At 42.2% G+C, this 22,618-nt stretch overlaps 1 protein-coding gene across 1 annotated transcript in view; it reads right to left on the reverse strand.

The window, feature by feature from the left end:
- Prkch (protein kinase C eta) overlaps positions 1–22,618 on the reverse strand; it is a 215,070-nt gene that overhangs the window by 12,416 nt on the left and 180,036 nt on the right. Inside the window, exons 11-12 of the mRNA XM_076848338.2 lie at positions 10,462–10,600; positions 9,625–9,813 (exon numbers count right to left, since the gene is read on the reverse strand). Coding sequence (XP_076704453.1) covers positions 9,625–9,813; positions 10,462–10,600 — 328 coding nt within the window. The remainder of the gene's footprint in view (positions 1–9,624; positions 9,814–10,461; positions 10,601–22,618) is intronic.

Raw genomic sequence — 22,618 nt, forward strand, 5'->3', positions numbered from 1 at the left:
GAATTTCCCCATACCAGTATTTGAAATACCAGCTTCTTTAATGATCTGGAATTGGACCCTCTGCATTACTCTGGTCCTAATTTTTCTCTCTCCTTCTAAGCTTCTTCATGGCTGACCACTTTTTGGTCACCTACTGGAGCATTCCAACTTCTGCCAGGAGAGAACTGGGAAAGGGAGAGGGTACTAGTCAATGGTCCCCAGAAGTGGGACTCAGACATTATAGGAGAATCCCGAATTCACTGTGGTTCCCCCTTCCTGTGTGCACAGAGGCAAGCAGGGTTCCTGCAGGCAGTGCTCAGGGTGATGATACAGATAGGTTGATAGATACAGATAGGTTCAATGACAGATAACCCCACACACGTACACACACCCATTAGTCTCTGTAAAGCTTTGGAACAAAAGCACTTTATAATCTCCTCCTGATGCCAATTTATGAGGACTCCAGAGCTGACAAAGGTGACTCAGGAGAATGCACCAAACACCTTTCAGCACTTATCTAACCCGGACACCTGTGTGAGCTCAGAGACCAGGGTGCTGACTTCACCTGAATCAGCACGAAGCCACGTGGTTTCTCACAGGTGCTGATTCAGCAAAGAAGCCTAACCTCTGAGATGGGCATCAGCTTCCCAAGCTCTGGGACTCATTGAGGACCTTCCCAGGCCCTCTTTTCTGGAGCTACATGGGCAAAAGTCAGAAGCCCTAAGCAAATCATGCCTTTTCTTTTGTGTCATGGTTACCAACATTTTGGCATAATTTAGTGCCAGCCTAGAAACTTGATAACATGGTGACAATAGAAAACATCTAGGGGTTGAGGTTGTAGCTCAGTGGTAGAGTGCCCGCCTAGCATGCATGAGGCACTGGGTTCGATCCTTAGCACCATGTTAATATAAAATAAAGATATTGTGTCCACCTAAAACTAAAAAATAAATGTTAAAAAAAGAAAACATCTAGTATTTATTCCAAAAGCAAGCCCTTCTCCCCCAAAATATTAAACCTCCCTGCCCCCAAACTTTAAGGTCAGCAATCTGAAAAACCTATATCTATTCATTATAGAAATGTGTGTATCTTTGGATATCTTTTTTGTGTGTGTGTTAACTTCTAAGGATATCACCAATTTTAATAATCTATTTCTGGGAGTGGAGTAGGTGGGCTATTCAGAGCAGGCACATGAATTTAACAGATGCATTTAAGCAAAGATGAGAAAGAGAAAGGGTTGCAAGAAAATAGTCCTCTCATGGGTTATTTTTAATTGTAAGGATCATTGGTTAATGATTGGAGAATTTCTTTTTTCAAGCAGAAGTCCTGGCTAAAAACTGTGTCTTCTAACTACCGCCCTACCCGCCAATCCTGTGTTCCATGTGAGGTGTTCTTACAAGTGAGTCCTTTGTCCTCTCTCCGTGTCTATGTGGGATTTTAGGATAGCCCTACACAAGGAACTCAATGTCCACAATCTTGGGGGTGGCAGAGGTGGAGGGGAGCGGTGAAGGTGATGACAGGAAGGGCAGGCGTAGGAAGCTACCTTGGACTAGGAGTCAAAAGAGATTGGAGCCTCCCTGCCAACCACGCACTCTCAGAGGGATGCTGGACAGGGACACCATTCCTTCACCACTCCGAATGCAGGGAACTCACAGACATCATTACACAGAGGCGGCACTGAGGGAAACCGTAACTCTATGGCATGTTATACCAATGGGGCTGTGAACAGTTTCCAGATCCAGGATCACTAATAATGCCTTCCATTTAAACAGAGGGACTTTAAAGAGCTTTTCCTTTTGAAGGGAAAAAACAAAACAATAAAAAAGGCAAATGGAATATCTTGTAGAGACCAATTACAGGAATAGTTCTGACATTCTATTTTGAAAAATCATCAGGAAATCTCAGGAAGCCACATCAAGATGACCCACCACACTGAGCCAGGGGTGGGAATGTGACGGGATGGTTTGGTGATCTTGGCTTTTCCTGCCTCTCCTGGCCCACTCAGTCAGGCAGAAAAAGGACCTCACAGGGTTACAATGGTATCAGTTTGGGACAGAGTCTTCTTGTAAGGACTCACTCCTTCTCTTTCCTGTTTTTTACTTGTTAAATATGCTTCTTTGGGTGTACTGAGCTACTGACTTGGGCTTGAAGGATACTTCCAGAGAAGGCAACAGACTCTTCAAGAGTGCTGAAGAAATGAGCATGTTTAAAGACCAGGGGGGATGTAGAGGTCCAGCCAAGGAAGCTTAAATTCTTGCCTGGATTCAAACATGTAGCTGAAACCCACAGGACAGTTTGTATGTGGCTCACATCATTTACTCTTTCCGTATATTTGTATTATTAAAGTTCTGTTTCCCTTCACTTATGAAGGCTGAGCTCACTTCTTCCACACAGACCAGCAATCTTCATGCACACATGCTAAGTTTGTATAAGACATCCATTTATGTTTCCTATTACGGAAAATTTCAAATATATGCAAGTAGAGAGGACAGTAAAAGGGACTCTAGGCACATAGCAATCAGTCTTGATGTGATTGACATGTGCCTAGTCTTGTTTCACCTCTTCTTTCCCCCAGTCCTAGATTATTTTGAAAGAAATCCCAGAAATCACTTTATCTGCACATATTGTAGTCTGTTCTGTTAGTCCATGCTTTCTACCAAAGCCAGAGTGACCTTTTAAACAGGAAACAATGATTTGATCACTCCTTCTTGCTTGAATCCGTCACAGACTTGCCTTGGCACTTCAAAGTCAAACTCTTCCTATGCCTACCACATTCTTCAGCCTCATTGGCGCCCCTCATTTCCCTGTCCCTTGGCTCGTGACACTTCAGTTACTCTGTCACTTAGTTATCCCAATCACTTCTTTCTCAAGAACGGTGCATAGTTTATGCCTGGCCAATTTCTTCTCACTCTTTATTCTCAATTTAAATGTTATCTCCTTGGGATGGCCTCCTTTGACAGCCAAGATCAGGTTAGTTCTGCCTGTTTTGCTTTAAAAGCAATTTTTAGACTTTTATTTTTATCAGATGGTTAAATATATAGTTATCATACAATTGCTCCTTTTAACCTTCTTTCTCCTTCCCCACTTCAACTAGACTATAATTCCACAAGGCTGGGATAACTTCTGACTTGCTCCTCACTGGAACCCCAGCATTTTGCACAAAATCTGAATGTAGCAGACTACACCTTCCACACACACACATATGCATGTACAAGAGCCTGTTGAATGAATAAATGGATCAATATCTGTTTGGCATTCATACCCTACCTATGTGTCTTTGGTTCAGATTGAGCTCTTAGGAAAATAAGAATCTCTTAAGAGCAAAAGTCTAGCACAGCTTCACATACAATTAAGTGCTTAATAATTAAGCTTGATGATGTTACTGGATTGTCCAAGAAGAGGATGAGGATAATGATACCTCTAAGTGCATTGTGAAATTACTACTCGTAATTTAACAGCACTAATAACTTACTCTTACATTGTGTGCTTTGCTTTGAAAACTTCCATGTTACCTCATCTGAAGTGGGCACTGTAGGCGGTTATCACTATGGCTTTACAGAGGAAAAGACTGAAAACCCGTGGCATACGTAGAGAGAGGTCTTGTGACTCAAGGCTAGAGTGTGTTCATTCCATTCTAGCATGTGGGGTCCTTCACCTCCCTAGGCCTCAGTTTCCTCATCTGTAATTTGGACAGAACGTTTTTAGGACTTTTCAGCTTTTTGTAGTTCTGGGTTTGTTTTGAGCAGTCACAAAGTCTTATGACATCAAGAACAGGGGCAAATGATTATGGTCCAGACCTTTGTGCTATGACTCCCTTATGGTTGTTAGGACTATGCAAGACACCACCTGTTGGGTTCAACCATTCAATATTAAGAACTCACCGAGCTCCCAGGACGCCTGATCATAGGTGGACACAAAGTTCTTGAGAAAGGTCTCAATTCTCTATTGGTAAACAGTATACCTTGATCTGACATTGTACAACAAAAGATAAAGTTATTTGGAGTCCTTAAAAATGTCTCATCTCACCTAATTCCTAACACAAATTCATTCCGTAAGCCTTAGGCGGTCTGGCCCAGGACCTTTGTTCCCACCTTGCCAGTGCTGTTCAAGAGCCATCAGAGGCATCAGCTTCGGGTCAATCCCATTGGATAACCACTGGCAGATTTCACTGGAAGTCAAACCAGCAGACATGTTGCAGCTTTACATGTTTATACAATCTGAAGTCATTCCTTCCTGGCTCGCTCACTGCATCCTCTGCACTGCCCCAGGTCCCATCTGTCTCTCATTCTCTCTTTACTCTTCACCTCTCCCCTGTCTTTACTCCCACAGTGCATGGTGATGATCTCCGACCCTGTCCTGAGTTCCAGACCATGTAATCACCCGCAATGTTGATTCCACTTTCCAAATGTCTGCCAAATCCATCAACATCCACATGTCCTCAACTCATCTTTCAGTGCTTCCCACCCTGCACCTAACACCCCAACGGTGGAGAACTCATATTTTTGGTTCTTGGAACATACCTGCTACTTCCTGTCTCTGAGGCTCTGTACAAGTCATCTCCTCTATTTAGGATATTTTTCTTACCCTTGTCCCACCCTACTGAACCTCGCTCATCCCTTAACATCTTAAATGTCACTTCTTTTGTCTTTATGTCATCTGCCCTTTTCTGGCCTCCAGAGAAAATTCTCAAAAAAAGAAAAACAATCATTCCACCTTGGTAGCGTGCTAAGCATTTCTTTATTTGTTCCCATTTTTATACTCAAGTGTGAGCAACAGATGAAGGCCAGGCTGTTTCACCTTCGCATTCCCAGCACTCAGAACGAACCAAGTAAAGAAAAGCACCTGATGAGCATTTCCTAAAGTGAACTGAATATGGATTCTGACTGCCTAATATGTTGGCTTCTCCTTCAAAGGCCTCAGCTACCCTTCTAAGATCAACAGAATAATATTTCTGATATATGGCATCATACACAATAAATGCATAATCTTTAAATAACACTATAACTAATTATTATCATAAAGATAATATGTCTTACTTTAGTGCGATACATAAGTGAGATATTCATGCTTTGTGAACAGTGAGTACCCAGCATCTTGGTACCTTCCTTCTGGTAAAACAAGAAAGGATCACATCATGGAGTAATGTGAGTACTAGAAATGTGGGCCCCTGGGGGTAAAAGACACCTCTTAACGGGAAACAGAAGAAAAATAGGGAATAGTCAAGTGTAGGTCCAGCTTGGAATCTTAGACTAGGAATCAGGAAACAGATTCTAGTCCCAGATTTTAGGGATTTTTCCCAGGGTTTATTTATTTATTCACTATAGCAAAATATACATACAACTACCATTTTAACTATTTCTCCAGTGCATAATTCAGTAGCATTAAGTACATTATGTTCATGTGTTATGCAACCACCTTTATTATCTCCAGAACTTTAAATCTTCTCAAACTTCGACTCCATACCCATTAAACATGAACTCCCTGTTCCCAGCTTCCTCCAGCTCTTGGCAACCATCATTCTACTTTCTGTTTCTAGGAATTTGACTCCTTTAGATGCCTGAAAAAAGTGGGACCTTATATTTGTCCTTTCATTTTTGGCTTATTTCACTTGGCATAATGCCATCAAGGTTCATCCAGGTTGCAGCATATACAAAATTTCCTTCTTATTTTAATTTAATTTTTTGTGGTACTGAGGATCGAACCCAGGGCCTCATGCTTGCTAGGGAAGTGCTATACTACTGAACTGCATCCCCAGGCCATTTCCTTCAAGATAGCATAATATTCCATTTTATGGATATACCACATTTTGTTTATCCCCTCATCCATCGATAGACATTTGGGTTGCTTCCACTTTTTGCTATTGTGAATGATGCTTATGAATATGATGTACCAACATCTGTATGAGATTCTGCTCATCTATATGAGATTATTCTTTTGGGTATATGCCGTAAAGTAGAATTGCTATATCTTATGGCAATTCGGTTTAAGAGGAACCACTGTCATATTTTTCACAGTGGCTCCACCATTTTACATCTTCATTAGTAATGCACAAAGGCTCCCCTTTATTTGTTCATCTCATATGCTACACGGTCTCTGGTGAGGCACCATTACTCTGTGCCTCGTAGTTTCCTTATCTATAAAACAAGGAGGTCAGAATAATCTGTAAGGTTTCTTCCAGCAGTAAAAGAACTATCTGGGCCTAATTAACTCAAGTTGAAATTAGAGCCAGAAAGCAGTCTGGATGATTTATGGAGCATGACTTGATACTTGAATCCTCCTCCTATTACAACAAAGTAATACTTTTTCCAAGAGAAGAGCAGAGACTCTAAAAACCATTTTATGCACATGGCTCTCATAACAGTGGCAATCACTTCCTGAGCATGTACCCTGCCCTGAGCATCCCACATACACTATCTCTGTTTATCTGTGCAGAGAGCTCAACTCCACAGGTGAAGAAACCGAGGCATGGCAAAATCATGACATCTGCCCAAGGACACACAGCCAGCGGTGAAAGAGCTAAGGTCTGCCCTTGGCCTGCTCGGCTCTGAAGCAGGTTTTTTATCTTTCTCTTTTTGTTTTTTTGGAGGCAGGTTCTTACCCACCCAACACCATTCCTTGCTCACTCAGTGTTCCTCATGAGTCTCTCCTTTTTTCTCTCTCTTCTTTTCTTTTGTGGTACTGGGACTGGAACCCAGGGCCTTGCACATGCCAGGTAAGTGCTCTACCATTAAGCTACCACCATAGCTCCTCAAGCCTGGAGTACTTGTAACTATTTTCATTTACCACATTTCTATTTAAATGTCCCAGCTCTCTGCAAAGACCAGCTTAGTGTCCTCATCTCTAGCACTTAAGCTTCTTAGTTTCAGGCATGAAGACCAAAATGTACAAATGGGTCCTCAAAATTCCCTCAGTGAATTTTTTTTTTCCCCTAGTCATTTTATCTGATAGCTTTCAAGGGTTTTCCAGAAGATTAGTTTGAAGGCACATTCCTTAAAGGGGGAAGAAGCAGAACGCTTGTTGTGTGCCTGGGAGGTTTACATATACTCTTTCATTGAATCCTGACAACAACCCTATGGTGTGAGTTTTACTACCTCTCAATACAAGCAAGGATACTGAGAGTTAGAAGGGAAAAGATCACCAAGGTCGCTCAGCCAGAAGGTCATAGGTCTGGGAAGCAGGCCTTCCTTAGGGAACATTGTCCCCAAGAGAACATCGAGTACCATTTAGGAAATCAGGGCTAGATAAATGACATGTAACAATCCCAGGTCCTGACTCAGGACAATGGAGCAGCTGACATTAGAAAGAGGCTGAACATAAAGAGGGAAGTGAAGAGAGTCATAGCTCCCTGGAAGTGGACCTGCTAGAACAGGGAACAACTGAGACTCCACTGAAGCTGAGATTCTTTACAGATGAAGCACTCGAGGCTGTTCCCTCAGAACAGACTGTGGGGGCTGTTACTAGACAATATATATGTTAATTACCAAGAAGATTTGCTGAATATTTTCATGGAAGATATAGCTTTAAGAAATTGAGTTTCATCTAAGGAGAAAGTCTTAATCATTCCACATGAACCTTAACCTTGTTTAGTACCTGCTCTCTGTTCTACAAAGCTTGGCCAAAGGAGTGTTATCTAGTTTCAGATTTAGCTGGAAAGAACTCTCTCAAGCGGACTCTGAGGTACCAGGATGCACTTGAGAACTTTAAAAAATAGGAAGAAAAAATTAAGAAAAGCAGATGTGAGTGACATCTGATCCAAACATTGATGGGACCTCTTCAGATTTCTACTAGACCTGGATTCCAAAGGCATGAGTTATTAATCAGAGGGGTACTCATCTAAATTGTTTATCTCTAAATAGAGAACATCAGAGTTTCTCAAGGAACAGACTGACTTTTTCCGGTGGTGGTGGGGGGGAGGGATACTGAGGATTGAACTCAGGGACGCTTGACCACTAAGCCATATCCCCAGCCCTATTTTTGTATTTTATTTAGAGACAGGGTCTCACTGAGTTGCTTAGTGCCTCACTTTTGATAACACTGGCTTTGAACTCGTGATCCTCCTACCTCATTCTCTCAAGCCACTTGGATTACAGGCCTGCGCCACCGTGCCTGGCTAGACTAACTTTTATTTCCCATCACCACAGTACCAAACTGAGGGATCTTTATAGGCCAAGTCTCACAATACACATTTCATTATAGCTGAACAAGTATTTTCATTTCATTTATAAACTCTAGGGTCTTTCTTTTAAATGTTAAAGTAGTTTAATCAGCCACAGTAATCAACAAAACCTGTGCACCTGGAAAAACCACTAGTTTTTTGATGGCTGTTGTCTTGGGTCAAGCTATGATGCTTTTAGGATCATGAAGAATCAGATTCTGGGCCCTGGAGCTGGGAAAATATTGATGCAAAGTATGCCTGATACAGCTTATATTATCAAGGTTAGCTGTGGCCAATCCAGGTGAGTACATTTCCCTTCAGGAAGTTAAGAAACTTCAGGGCGTGGGTCCACAAAGATAAGCCCTTCTTTTTAATTATAAGAGCCATGTTCTTGGTCTTCTTAGTCTAAAATTTCCACTAACTGTAAATTACTCCTATGAAAACATTCTAGGTAGGAGACATTTGGTGGAATCCCAAAATACTTTGTTTTAATTTCTATATGAGATTAGTGCTTTTTCAATTTTAGGACATTTTTTTTGGCTTCTGAGCTCCTGAGAATCAAGTTATGAATTATGATTCACTTTGGCAACATTTGCCTGAGAACAATTTCTGTGATTATTTTTCTTTTAGAGATGCAGGGAATTCTCAGGGACAATCTTGCCTTCGGTCCCAGTACACAGTGACCATTCTCAAAGTGGCATTGATTATAAAGTCGAAGACTGGTAAAAAGACAAGTCTTTCAACAAAATTGCTAATATTTTCCAGATTTAACATTTTTGTTCCAATCACTAGAAAGGACATAACCTTGAGGAAGATAATTATAAGAAATATAAACTGAGGGTAGTATCCATGGGACTTTACCCAACAGATAACGAATTGTTCCGATTTTCTCCTACTCAAAGAAGTAATTAATTCACTTCTATATCCCCTGTGTACATAGCAGGCAACAATACATAATTTTTAAACTCAATCTAATGGGGTAACAGAACTGACCCAAATTATATATACTTTCTCAGCTTCAACAGAAGGATATCAAATCCATGTTTCTTCCACACTTCAAAGTAAGGCATATAGCATGGTGCCTTGAGTGCATTAAGAAATAAAAAGTCTCCCAACATGATGCATGACCATATTCCACCTAAATCTTGGCTTGGCACCTGGCTTGCATAAAGATAACAGGGTGGTCAAAGAACTCTGCAGAGGCATGGCCTGATTACGAAGGAGGGACATCATTTCATCTAAACTCAAGCCATAATGCTAGAAATACTTGATATCTGGCAAACAAAGCTATCAACTGTTATCGCAGTTGGCCCCTTAATCACTATTGCATAAGAGGAAGCCAGACAAGACCTGAGAGAACTCTGGTTCTCTGATCCTTTAGGTTGAAACACAAATTTGAGTTAGGGCTGGGAGCTTACTGGTAGGAAGTACTCAAAAAAGACAAGAAGCACATTTAGCAAGGTGGTCTGCAGTAGGTGGGAAGCCAAACTTACAGATTTTAGGATCCCTGTGGCATCTTCATGGAGCCAGGTAGGGTAGACCACCTCATCATTCAGGATGGCCTCAAAGAGGTCGTCTTCATTCTCAGCCTCGAAGGGTGCATGACCGCAGAGCATCTCGTAGAGCAACACGCCCATGGCCCACCAATCCACAGCAGGCCCATACAGCATTTCCTGGAGGATCTGTGCAAAGAGGGCAATGTGACAGGTGCTTCGTGCATCTGGTTATCAAAGGTATTCTTCATGTCTAGGGGCAATGATGGATTAGGAAATATCAAAGCACAAAAATGGAATCCCCTGTGTTGGTATGCAGGCTCCATTCCATGTCTATGGAGTAGTCTGTTTCCCTGTGGTTGACTCTGAGGCCGCTCTCTTCTAGGTGATCAAAAATTGATGACCTATTTCAGCCAAGGGATGGCACATGAAGAGCCAACACAGAAAGTGTTCTGAAAATCCATCAGTGCAGAGGGAAGAGGAGACTGAGGTCACTCACTCATATGGGAAAGATTGAAGAGCTTTTCTTTAGATCTGCTAAGCGAGGCTGAAATTAAATCACTGAGCAGAGACAAAGGGATAAATAGTCATGAGCAGAACACACTTTGTCCTTATTTAGAGCTAAGGCCTAAAACAGCTGCAAAGTTTACAACAACTTTTTTTTTTTTTTTTAACTCAAATTCTTTTTTAGAAAAACCTCAGACTTTTTCAACCCTATTCACCCAATGAGCTATAAATGAGCCTAGGCTGAACCACACAAAAACAGCCAGTGGCATTTCTGGTCAGGGTTACTATAGACCTCAAATTTCAAAAGCCTTATGAAGCAGGCCCACTCACCTCTGGAGCAATGTAGTCAGGTGTTCCACAGAACGTGGCTGTGGTGACGCCATTACAGATCCCCTCCTTGCACATTCCGAAGTCTGCCAGTTTACAGTGACCCTCATGGTCCAACAGCACGTTGTCTAGTTTCAGATCTCTGAAAGAAACCAAGGGTAGCAGCATGTGATAAGGCAGCCAGGCCTCAAACCACCCACCTGGAAGAACTGGCTCACTAGATGGGTAATCAAACCACAAAATGGTCACATGGGCTTTCTGCACATACTTCAGAAAGAATTAAACTTTTCTGGGTTGTCTGGATAAATTTAAAAAAATCTATACCAAATCTTAGAACATGCCTCTATGTTCCTAGACAATGGGTCCCCATGAACAGCATAGCCATTTAGAAAAGTATAGACTGCCCTTTAGAAAATGTGGGCTGAGCATGACTTTCCATGTACCTTGTACCCAAAAGCAATCCACCTATCTCATCGCTCATTTTCTACTCAGGCACCATATCTGCCCATGAGAGTTCACTCAGTGAGCATTCATGGAGAAAGTGTTCACTGGGTGCCTGCCTGGGTCTGTGGCAGGCATCAAGAGTACAGATGATCTTTGTCCATAAGGAACTCTCAATACAATGGGGACACAGATATTTGCTAGACCGTAAACTTCATGGGATCAAGTTGGTTCACCATTATATCTAGAATAGTGTACCAAATAAATACTTGTATGTATATGTACACACACACACACACACACACACACACACACAGATAACACCAACTGCTGTATAGTACAAATGGCATGATAGAAGTATAAACCAAGTGCTGTAAAAGAAACATAAGAGGGAACAATTAATCCTTTCCAGCAGGAGGAGAGAGACAGAGAGAGAGAGTTTCATAGCAGAAGCAGAAATGAAGCAGGGTCTGATGGCATGAGTCACAGTCTTCCAGGCAGAGAAGGGGGGTGTGAGAAGGTTGTAGTGGCAGATGGATGTAGCAGGTGCCCAGAGGCAGGCACAGAGGCGTGGATGTGCAGGCCGCTCAGAGAAACATGTTCTGGAGAGGGGCCGGAGAATGGGGCTGGTGTAGGAGCATGGGGACAAGAAAAAGCTTAGGGCTGGAGAGGAAACTGAGGTCCTTTAAACTATGGAGGACCCTAAATGCCATGTTAATGAATTTTGATATTTAGATATTAGGTGAAAGGGAAGGAGCTCCCTAATTAAGGGAGAAGCAGGCCCCTCCCAGATAGGGTAAAGATCAGATTGGGGCAGCTGACACTGTCCGGGGAGATGGTGAGGACTTAACCAGGCAGTGAATGATAAGGAGTGGAAAGTCTGGGGCGGGAAAGGGAAAGTAAGCAGAGCTTCCATGAATGCAAAATTAGTAGCAAGGATTGATGGACACTTAGGGTGGCCAAGGAGAAGCAGCAGAAAAATGGCTTCTGCATAGTGGGGGATATCAATAACCAGGAAAAGGGGAAAAGAACAGGGTCTGTGTGGGTGTGTCCTGCATCCACAGAAGGCCTGGTAGATTATGGGGAGCTAAGGACAAAGGACACTTTTTACCCCTGTCCAGCCCCAACGGAGCAGAATCCACATGAGCAAAGAGAATTTCTAGCAGAGCTGTTTGGTAGAAAACCTTCCACGTAGGTGGGAATATGGCCACACGCTGTGAAAACTGTCTGTAGGTAAAGAGCAGTACCCTCCCCAGCATAAGCTTCTAGCACCTGGTTCTCCCAGGTGCATGGTTAGAGAGGGAGGTCAATTTCCAGAGTGGGCTTGGAAAGTCCTGCAAACCAACCCAATTGATACCTCCTGAGCACAGCAGATTGGATGACAGAATAGCCTGACCTGTTGGTGAGGTCTGTTTTTTGCTGGTTAAAGGGGCAATGTACTCAAAGGCAAACCACATGTCCCACCAGTGAGAGGCGGCTGCATGTCAAGCAGGGGACACTAGATGACCAGGAGATTCCCTCAATTGGAGATCTGCTGTTAATGGTCAGTGAGTGAGGCCATCCTGGCATCAGGCCACCAGGGGCTATTTGCTTGGGAGCCATGGTGTCCCCGTCCCTGTAGTATCTTCATGGTGTCTGGAACTGGCTGCTCCCTGGAGCCTCACATTTACAGAAGGCCGAATCTGGGTACCTGTGGTTCTTTCTATTTCCCTGGCCCTGGACTAAGAATAAGAGACCTGTTGGCCTGCTTAGGCCCCAGGGAAAAAGCTGGTCTCTGTCCAGCCAGGATCACGTTGCAGCTGAGGAGGTAGGTGAGGACAGAGCTGGCATGACTGGTTCCCTGACTGTGCCCTGTGAGGCGATACAGCCTGGCCGGACAGGTCTTACAGATGGCGGTCACTGGAAAATGCCCAGAAATGAAAAACGAATCCCCCTTTTCCGAGAATCCCTGACAAGTGTAGTGACCATGGCAGAGCTTTCTTGGCACAGACCTCCCCCACCCCACTGCTCCTCTGCTCCCGGCAGTGATCTCTCAGTGACAGGGGCACAATAAGGTCAAGGGGTGTGCAGTGCGTATGTACCCACTTCAGCAATGCAAACCGCTCTCTGCCTCTAAACCAGACCTGGCCTTCAAATCAGCCCCTACCCCTCCTCCATGCGGAATCCTTCTTTCCCCACAAGCCTCTGTTTTCAGTGGGCTGCAATTTAAGGATGCTGCTTCCTTCTCTGCTTCACCACACAACACACACACACACACACACACACAAGGTATTCAATTCCAGCTGCCACGTGAAGCTGGACTTGGGAGCACAGGTGGGGGAATGAGGAATGAGGACCATATGGTATGTCCCAAGGAAGGCCACGGCCAGGTGGTTTCCTATCAATACCTGGTCCTCTGGCTCCAGGAGACTGACACCAACTATGAGGGAGACAGCAGCTGGCTGAGGTGAGACAGGATAGTCTGAGGCCCCAGGAGACAGTGAGGTCATGGGGGACTGAACCTGTGAGGCTGGCTTTATTGACACCATGTCCAGGCCCAGTGGTCCAGGCCTGTGTGGGCCCGAGGCCAGAGCACTCTCACTCACACTTCCAAACAAGGTTACTGAGTTTCTGAGTTGTCCTGAAGCCGTTATGCCTACTGAGGTCTCGGAAAGGATCTTCTTGGGCAAGAGGGACAAGTGCTGACAGAAACCCACAGCATTCTAAAGAGCCACCTGCGATTGCTCAAGAGAGCTCGTGACTAATGTCCCAGGTAAGAGTTTGACTGCTAATTACTCAGCTACTGTCATGGGGAGCCGGAATCGCTCAGGGAGAGAAAAGTGCTTGGTAATCACTTTATCCGTCACCCACCACAATCCCCTCTGCACAGAGGAGTCTCGGAACTCAGCTCTCAAAAGACACACCTGAACAGCACAGGGGATGTGACTCATCTGGTCATAAGACGCCCAGGGCCACAAAGGCAGGTTAGACACCTTAAACCTGACTTTTCAGTCTATTTTTAAGCATTCTCAGAGCTGTACCGAGTCCTGAGGGAAATGCCGCAGCAGGTTCTACACCAGGTACTATCTAATGGGACACAAACCTCACAGTCGGGATCCCAAGATGATTCTGTCAAGAGTGTTATATAACCCCCAGCTGCTCATTCTGCCCTCAGCCCAAATCTCTCACACTTCATTGTGAAGTCTGTCCTGATGTCCCCAGTCAGACATACCAATGTCAACTCTGCCCCTAGAACACAGAGTTCATACTGCTTTGACAGCACCCTCGTACTGGCTTCCAGAAGGTTCTGTGTGTGCACCTGTCACCCCCCTAGCAGGAGCTGAGTCTTACTCCTTCCTAGATCCAGCTCCATCCTGGCAGAAGGTGCTGACCAAAGAGATCAATGGAAGGATTTCAGATGGACACCAGTGGAGCAACCCTGGCCAAATTCAAAGCATTTCTTGATTTCTTATTTGTAGGGGAAGGAAGTTCCATAAAACTGGGACCCTTGTTCTTAAGTAATTAAACTTATAAAAAGCCAAGTGTTTTACCCCTCTGCGATAGACTCCAGAGGGAAAATAAGAAACCTGAAACGGGAGCTCAGATTCATTTCCTTAGTGAAGCTGGAGAAAAGAAACTAATTTAGGAGGAGCAATCATAGGGCAAAGAAGACCAAGTCGAAACCTCTCCCCTTCACTGGCTTGCATCCAAATGGAGGAGTCAAACAAGAGAAGCATGAATCAAATCCAAAGGTTACTGAGCCATGTACAGACATGGTCAGCTTCTACTATAAGGGTAAATCATACCTTTCTTAGAGGGGAAAAAAGCAAAAGCAAGAGAAAGAGGGAGAGGGAGAGGGAGAGGGAGAGGGAGAGGGAGAGGGAGAGAGAATATATTACTCTATGACTCTTGACTTAATTTGATGTGCAGAGGTCAGTTTTTGGCTTTGGAGTTCCTCAACCTTGTATGCCAACATGTAACTCAGCAGCCAAACTTAACAAGGCTGCACAATGAAGATTACAAGTTCATACAGGGCAGAGGCTCAGATCCTAAAATGCCAAAAACACAATTACGGGCTCACCAGTCATTAGCTCACTGAGCACTGGTATTTAATAGCTAAAGCTTTTGTCATGCAAGCAAAGAAGGGTAGACAGGGTTATTTTATCCTCTCTGCTTGCCTGAAAGGTACATTGTTCTTGCTGGGTAATCAGGGTTACTTAAAATGCCCACAGTAGTTTCAGAAAAAATTCCCAAGTGGTTGAAGACAAAGAAGATTCTGAAATTGGATTTATTTTGTTTCCATCCCGAACTATCCTGAGAGTAATAAAACAGAATAGCATGAGTCTTTCTGCTTAGATCACTAGAAATCAGTTACCCCTCTAAAAGAAATAAAGGAAGTGAGTTGTGAGTTGGCTCCTTGAATAATGGATCTGGGAGGCTATTCATAGGAACCATTTTGAATGCATTTTTTTACTTTTTATTGTGGAAAATTTTAAGCATGAACAAAAGTATAGAGAATAATAGAACAACCTCTGGCCTGATCCCACAGTGTCAGCAGCTGTCAGCACATGTCCAATCTTGTTTCATCTATACATCTCCTCACTCCTTTTCCTGCTTGACCCATCTTTTTTCAGATTATTTTAAAGAAAATCCAAGACAGGAAATCATCTCATCTATATTTTACTATCTTAATCTAAAAGATAATTCTTTAATAAAAATACAACTTTCATATCAGTTATCATAAAATGTACAGTTGGTACACAATGGTCAGTGTACTGTTAAAATTTGTTGTTCATTTGGTATGTATGTCCAGAGAACCTAAAAAAAAACTCTTCTGTGGATAATAAGAAAAATTGTGTCATCAGTAGCTACCATATGTTAAATGTTCACTGAATGCTATGTACTTTATCCATACTATTCTGTTTTATCCTTTGAAGTGGGCTCCACTCCAAGATTGTATAGTTAGCCAGGGGTAAAGTCAGGATTTGAACACATGTCTGCTCACCTCCATGGTCTGGGCTTATAATCTACTATACCAGGCCCACTTCTTTGTGGTGGTGTTTCCCACCAATACTCTAGGAGAACTTCACTTACTAAAACAAGAACCATTTGAGGTATCAATTAATATCACTAAGAAAAGCATAATTAGAATTCTGCAAAATAAACAAAATCCTTTTTCCCCACTGACTTGTGAATGGCCAAGGAGTTCAACTGATATTATGCAATTCTTGAAGGTTCAGCAATAAGGAAGTGCAAAGCAAATATTTCCCTAGAGGTCGAATATTCAAAGACACTTTATAATCCTCTTCTAAGGGTGAGAGGCTGGCATGTGGGTGCTAAGAGGTAACATTTTTCAAGAGAGTGAATCTGGATTACAATCTTAATTTCAAGACAAACAGGGCTAGCTTGTGTTTTGATTATCTGAGTTTATGTTGGAAAAATTTTAAAGCAAGAGGATATACTAAATTGTTAAAAGAATTTTGAAAAATCATAGAAAGAGCAAAAGCCTAAAATTTGGTTTCATCATGTAATAGACAGTGGTGCCATTCACGTATCATGTTTATAGATACCCTACCCTTCGACCACCCAGCAATTCTTGGAGTAGCTTGTGTGAACAGACAAACGCAACATGCAGGGGACTCTGGATACAGCCCACCCCCACTCTCAAGAAGGTTAGTATCTGGTGGGTGAGGAAGATAATCAGATAATCACACAACTAAATTTCCAATTATGAACTATGACAAACTCATTGAAGAGAAGACGTGGGAGTATGTGAAAGGAGAAGCTGAGGGAAGGGTCCCCTGGGAGGTGACACTTGAGCTGAGCTGTGAAGATTATTAACCAAGTGAAGAGAAAGAAAGGAAGGGAAGTGAGGGTGTGGCAGAGAACTCCAGGTGAAGGGAACAGAGTGAGGGGTGTTTTGTACAGTCAAGAAAAGTAGAAATGGCTACAGTCCTGGAAAGTGGGGCGCAAATGGCAAGAAGAAAGCAGGATGTAACCAGAGCCAGACAAGACAAGGGCCAGTGAGAATTCCCATCTCCAGCCCCAGAGGAAAACATACATAGAAAAGGGACTGGGATTTTATATGGCCCCAGCTTCAACGTGGAGAATGGACTAGAGCGGGTGAGAGGGAACCCAAGCAGATCTGTGGGGCAACTACTTGAGAATCCAACAAATCCATAATAGTGGCCCTGGGGGCAACTAGGTACAGAGAACCAGATGGATAGAGAACAATCAGGGAGGAAAAGAAATGGGATTTAGAAACGAAAAGATGCAAAGGATAAAGGGAAGATGTCAGATTCCGACTTACAGGAAAAAAATTATTTATTTATTTATTTTAACATTTGAGCTAATTTTCAGAAATGCAAGTGAAGGTATTTGGTGGGTAGCCAAATACACACAGCTGAAAGTCAAAGGAAAGGCTGGTTTGGAGATATAAATTTAAGAGTTATTACCTGGATGTGGATAAGTTCATCTGGGGAGAGGGACTGAAGTGAGAAGGAGAGGGCCTGGGACTGGGGAAGAGTTTCATGAGAGGCCTCTGATCTCTTTTACTCGGAAACCACAAACACTAGTGATAAATTATACCCAGTGCGGGGAGGAGAGCTAAGGGCTCAAGAAACTGGAGACCAACTCTCTGCCTTCCTGTGGACCTATTATAGTCATGTCAAGACTTAAAAGGATTAGAAAACATAAACCTTGTACCCTCACAATGACCCACTGAATTCTAGGTTAAGCTTCAATATTACTACATGATGCAATGCTCTCGTGAGCGTAGGCCGACATATTTTATTTTATGAAGATATTTGTCGCTACATCATTCAAATAACAAAATTTGGAAGAAAACTACATTAATTCTGTGGAATGGCTAAATAAATTATAGCATTTCTATGGCAGAAATTTATGAAAGCTGCCAACATTTTATAAAAGACTGAAAACATAGAGAAATGTTTATAACAGAATATTTATGTATTTTGAAAATGATTTCTGGTTATAAAATATAAAATATTTTATTATTATTTTTATTATTATTATATTTTTTGTACAAGGATTGAACTCAAGGACACTCAACCACACATAGAGCCATATCCCAAGCCCTATTTTGTATTTTATTTAGAGATAGGCTCTCACTGAGTTGCTTAGTGCTTCACTTTTGCTGAGGCTGGCTTTGAACTCGAGATCCTCCTACCTCAGCCTCCCAAGTCATTGGGATTACAGGCGTGCATCACCATGCCCAGGCCAGTATTTTAATTTTAAATTTCAGATATTCTTGAAAAATTATGGGGAAGATGATAATGGGTTCACATGCTTTCAATCTTCTTTTCCATGTTCCACTAAAATGATGTTGTGATTCTCCCTTAGTGAATGTCTTGAACATATTTATACATCTTATAGATCTGCCTCATTCTCTGTAATGGTTGCATACAATTCCAATATAAAGATACACCATCATATAACCTAGTCCCTTGTCCAAGAACATTTAGGTTGTTTTTAATTTTTTGCAACTTCAAACAATGTAATGAACACTAGTTACATACTTGATTAAGTATTTGTTTAGAGTAAAATTTTCAGAAATGGAAAATCCATGTCAAAGGCATTAATATTTATAGTTATAATGACCATCTTTGCTTTTTTCTTGCCTATTCACATTTTACACAATTTAAAGCTTGGTTAATTTAAGAGGCTCGTTACATATTAAAGACAATAATAATTTAGTTATATGAACCAAATCAATATAAAATATTATTGATTTTAAGTTTTGTTTATGGTAACTTTCATGTTTTTAAAATAAAGTTTGGTTTTTTAAAATTTTGTTTTTTGGACCTTTATTTTGTTTATTTATATGCAATGCCAAGAATCGAACCCAGTGCCTCACACATGCTAGGCAAGCATTCTACCACTGAGCCACAACCCCAGTCCAAGTTTCATGTTTTTAATGAGTCAAATCTATGAGTCTTTTATTTATAGTGCTTGGGTTTTGTGAATTATTTGTAGGCTGATACAGCTGTAAGTGAAAGAATGAAATACAAACTTGGATTTTCAGTATTCTTAAAATTGTGTTACAATTGTAGGGCAAGGAGATAAAGGGAATGACGAAAGGAAGGGAAGAGGAGAGAAGAGATAAAACAGAAAGGTCAAAAGTCTATTTCCAAATGACAGGATTATGAATGATTTATATTTTGTATTTTCCATATTTCTTATAGGAATTAGGTATTACATGGATAACCCAAGTCATTAAAATATGTTTACACATTCAGGGTTTAATTCTTTTCTTTGTTTTTTCTTTGCAAAGAGATATACAGGGAAAATGGCTCACAGGGAGCAATGATAAAGATTTCAAGGGAATATTGAAAAAAATCATCTTACTTGGAAAACCTGCATGTGTGGACTCAGAATTCCGAACCTGTTGCCACAAGCTCCTTTTTCACCACCAAAATGACCTAGTACTTACTATATACGTAATTGTCATGGGTGGTGTTTATGTTTGCAGTAGTCCATGGTGTGTCCATGAAGTTTGGACCAACTTAAGTGTGAAGATGAGGCCCTTGTTAAAAGAAGAAACACTCCTAAATGTTAAATTAAGTCCCTTTTCATTTCAAATCCTTATGAAGTGACACATTATTTGGTGATTTTAAGGCCTGAGCTCTTAGAACATCTGCTTAACAACCCGTACATGAGATATGAACATTATTCTCGTGATGTTGAATGCAAAATTACTCATTTTGTAATGAATGAAGCAAGTGGGTAATTTCCAACCCAGTTCTGAGAGTCTTTCCATCCTACCCCCTTACACCTCCTTCTAACAGCTGTCTGGGATGGGAAATGATAAAAATGACTTCTGTGTAAGCCTGGTTATGATATCCCCTTTAAAACATGGCCAGGGACTCACAAACTAATCCCTGCAGACCAGGGTTGGTCTCCATCCAGCTGTGTGTGTTTGATGCTCTTGATGTGCAGGGAGTGTGTTCCCACCTTCACCACTATGAATTCACAGAACAACTAAACCTTGAGCAAAGGGACCAAGAAATTTCCCCTCACCTTGTCTCATGGTGACAAAACAAAAAAACCTTCATTGATTCTCTGGACCAACACAGAAGGAAATGAGTTTCATGAACATTTACAGTGTGCAGGTCATATGCCTCCTTAGGATTGTCAAATAAATGAGCCGTTAGGCTGGCAGTTGAGACTTACACTTTATTTATTTTTATCAGGCCACATCCCTTACCACCCACCTCCAATGGCGGGGGCTGAAATTCCCTGGCCAAAGCAGCACAAATTTATTTAGTAGCTCTTTACAGTACTTGTATTTTGCACTTGCCAAGAAAACCTCTCTCACCAACTCTAATTGCCAAAATGTTTCTTACGTGACACCTGTCAGCCTTCGCCTTGCAGATACCCTCACAGAGAAAGCAGAGAGGCAGGACCGAGGGTTTTCAACAAAGACACCTGGAGATGACAGGCCCTTAGCAGCTGGGGGCCCTTGTCCACTGGGCCTCTCTTGGATAACACAGATAGGTATAGTACACTTGGACTTTCTATTCCGGGGACGGGGGGCGGGGAAGTGGTTAACAAACTCAATTCTTCAGGCTCCCCAGCCAGAGAGCTGAAAGCAGCTGACCCACAGGAAACCACCCATGTGGGCCACTTTGCTTCCTTCAACAAAGAAAGAGAGGTTCTCTTATAGTCAGTTTCTCAAGGGTAAGAGCACAGACAGTATCAAAGAGCCATGAGGGATTCTGAGAGCTTGCAAGCTAGGGACAGGATGAGACCTTCTTACTGGCTGGCTGCTCACAGGGAAGGTACAGGAAGATGATGGAAAGAATAATTTCTACTGGGGTGGATTCCACCTAGGTCTCTGAGCATGCCAGTCAAGTGCTCTACACTGATCCATGCCCTTAAACATTTTTAAAAAAATCTTATTTTTTAAAAATAAGATTTCCCAGGCTGGCAGCAAACCTGTGATCCTCCTGCCTCAGTCTCCCAAGTATCCAGGATTATAGTCCTGAGCCACCATGCTAGGCTCTCAATAAGATCTTAATCACAATCAGGGTTTACTGTGGAGTGGGGATGGGCAGGGCCAGATGGAGAAGATGGATCCCATCAGGTTTATGCTAGCATCCACACATGGCCCCAATACCAATGAATGGATTAATGGAGTGACTCCCTATTCAACACTGGAAGGCACACAGCTCTAGGTAAATGCTAGCAATTTATCAGCATCATTATTGTTAAGTGGATAAATGCTGTGGCTCTCCTCCTCAGAAAGCTAAGATACAAAATTGGGCTGTCAAAACAAATACACAGAGTGGATGTGTAGGATGAACTGATCCAGAGAGCTAATGCACAATGTGAAGACTGTAGTTAATAATAGGGGATTTTGTTAAATTACGTTTTAGCGGCTCTTGTCAAAAATAGTAACTATGTGAGATGATAGATAAGTTAATTTGCCTCACTATGGTAACCGTTTTACTGTCTCTATGAATCCCATAACATCATGCTGTAAACCTCAGATATACACAATAACATTTGTTTAAAAAATGCATAAAGTGAAGGATAATAAGACACTCTGGCCTGCCTTCCCATGGCTGGTTTCTTCTAATGGAAATCAGTGGGGGTTGGGGGTTAGGCTTAGGGGCTGGTTCTGACTCTAGGGACAGAGACCCCGTGAGCACTGAGTCTGATTGCCTGAACACATTTGGTTGATGGGAAACAGTGTCCTTGCTTTGCCAAAATTGGAACTTCTCTTTGGGTTGGAAAAAGCAAGCAGGGTAAACTGTAGCCATTTGCTGTCCAGACATGTGACATCATATAGTGTGAAAAGGGGCGTGAGTACAGTTGGGAGGGGGTGATGAGGAATGCTTTATGACAGGAAGGAGGAGAGTTTATAGAATCAAACTCCAGAGGGGATGTGCAGGCTGTTTTTGGCAATGAGCTAAACACAAACCTTTGCCAGCATTAGTAATGTCTTATGCAATATTGGGAAGCAGGGGAAGCAGCCTTCCAACCTGAACCAGGACTATGGCCACCTCAGCAGGTCTCATCTGGTTACCTGTTATCCCCATCAGAGATTAAACCTGAGCCATCTAAACAGAACTCTCTGAATAACCCAAGAGGACACCTGTAGTTCAGAACCACTCCCAGGTCCTTGGAATGTATTTCACAGTTTAGCTCTGGATTATAGTTTGGTATTCTTTTGATCTTTGTTTTGCTTAAAAAGTCTTGCTTACCCTAATTAGATTACAGACTCCAAGGTCAGGCCAGGAGTATTCCTCAGGTCATCTCCAGAGTACTGACCACAGGCTGGACATTGCCAGACAGTAACATACACCTGTGTTGCTTTTCAGGGAAATTGATTTGATTTCCTACTAATGCTGGGCTCATAATCATAGCAAAACATGCAAAAGACATTGAATATTCCCCTAAGAAATTCCTTTTGGGAGAAATTCTCCTTTTGAAGAGCTTACTAATAACTTCCTGAGTAGTCACCCTGTCCCCAGCACTTAGTTTTGCAATCAAAGAGCATAGTTTTCCCCAAACAGGCCTTTAGTTGTTCATTCCTTAAATGTTTGAGTATTCATATAGGGGGACACCATCCTAAGACTGTTTCCAATTTTTTCACAGTATTCTTCTTAATAAAAGTAATCTTGTCAATGTACTAGAGTGAGCCACCTTAATTTCCTAAGAACTTAAAAGTAAAGAGAATTCACCAATCAGGGGAAATTTTATTTTTTTTAGCTGA

Source organism: Callospermophilus lateralis, chromosome 3, assembly GCF_048772815.1.
Source record: "Callospermophilus lateralis isolate mCalLat2 chromosome 3, mCalLat2.hap1, whole genome shotgun sequence".
In the NCBI taxonomy this organism is placed as follows: domain Eukaryota; kingdom Metazoa; phylum Chordata; class Mammalia; order Rodentia; family Sciuridae; genus Callospermophilus; species Callospermophilus lateralis.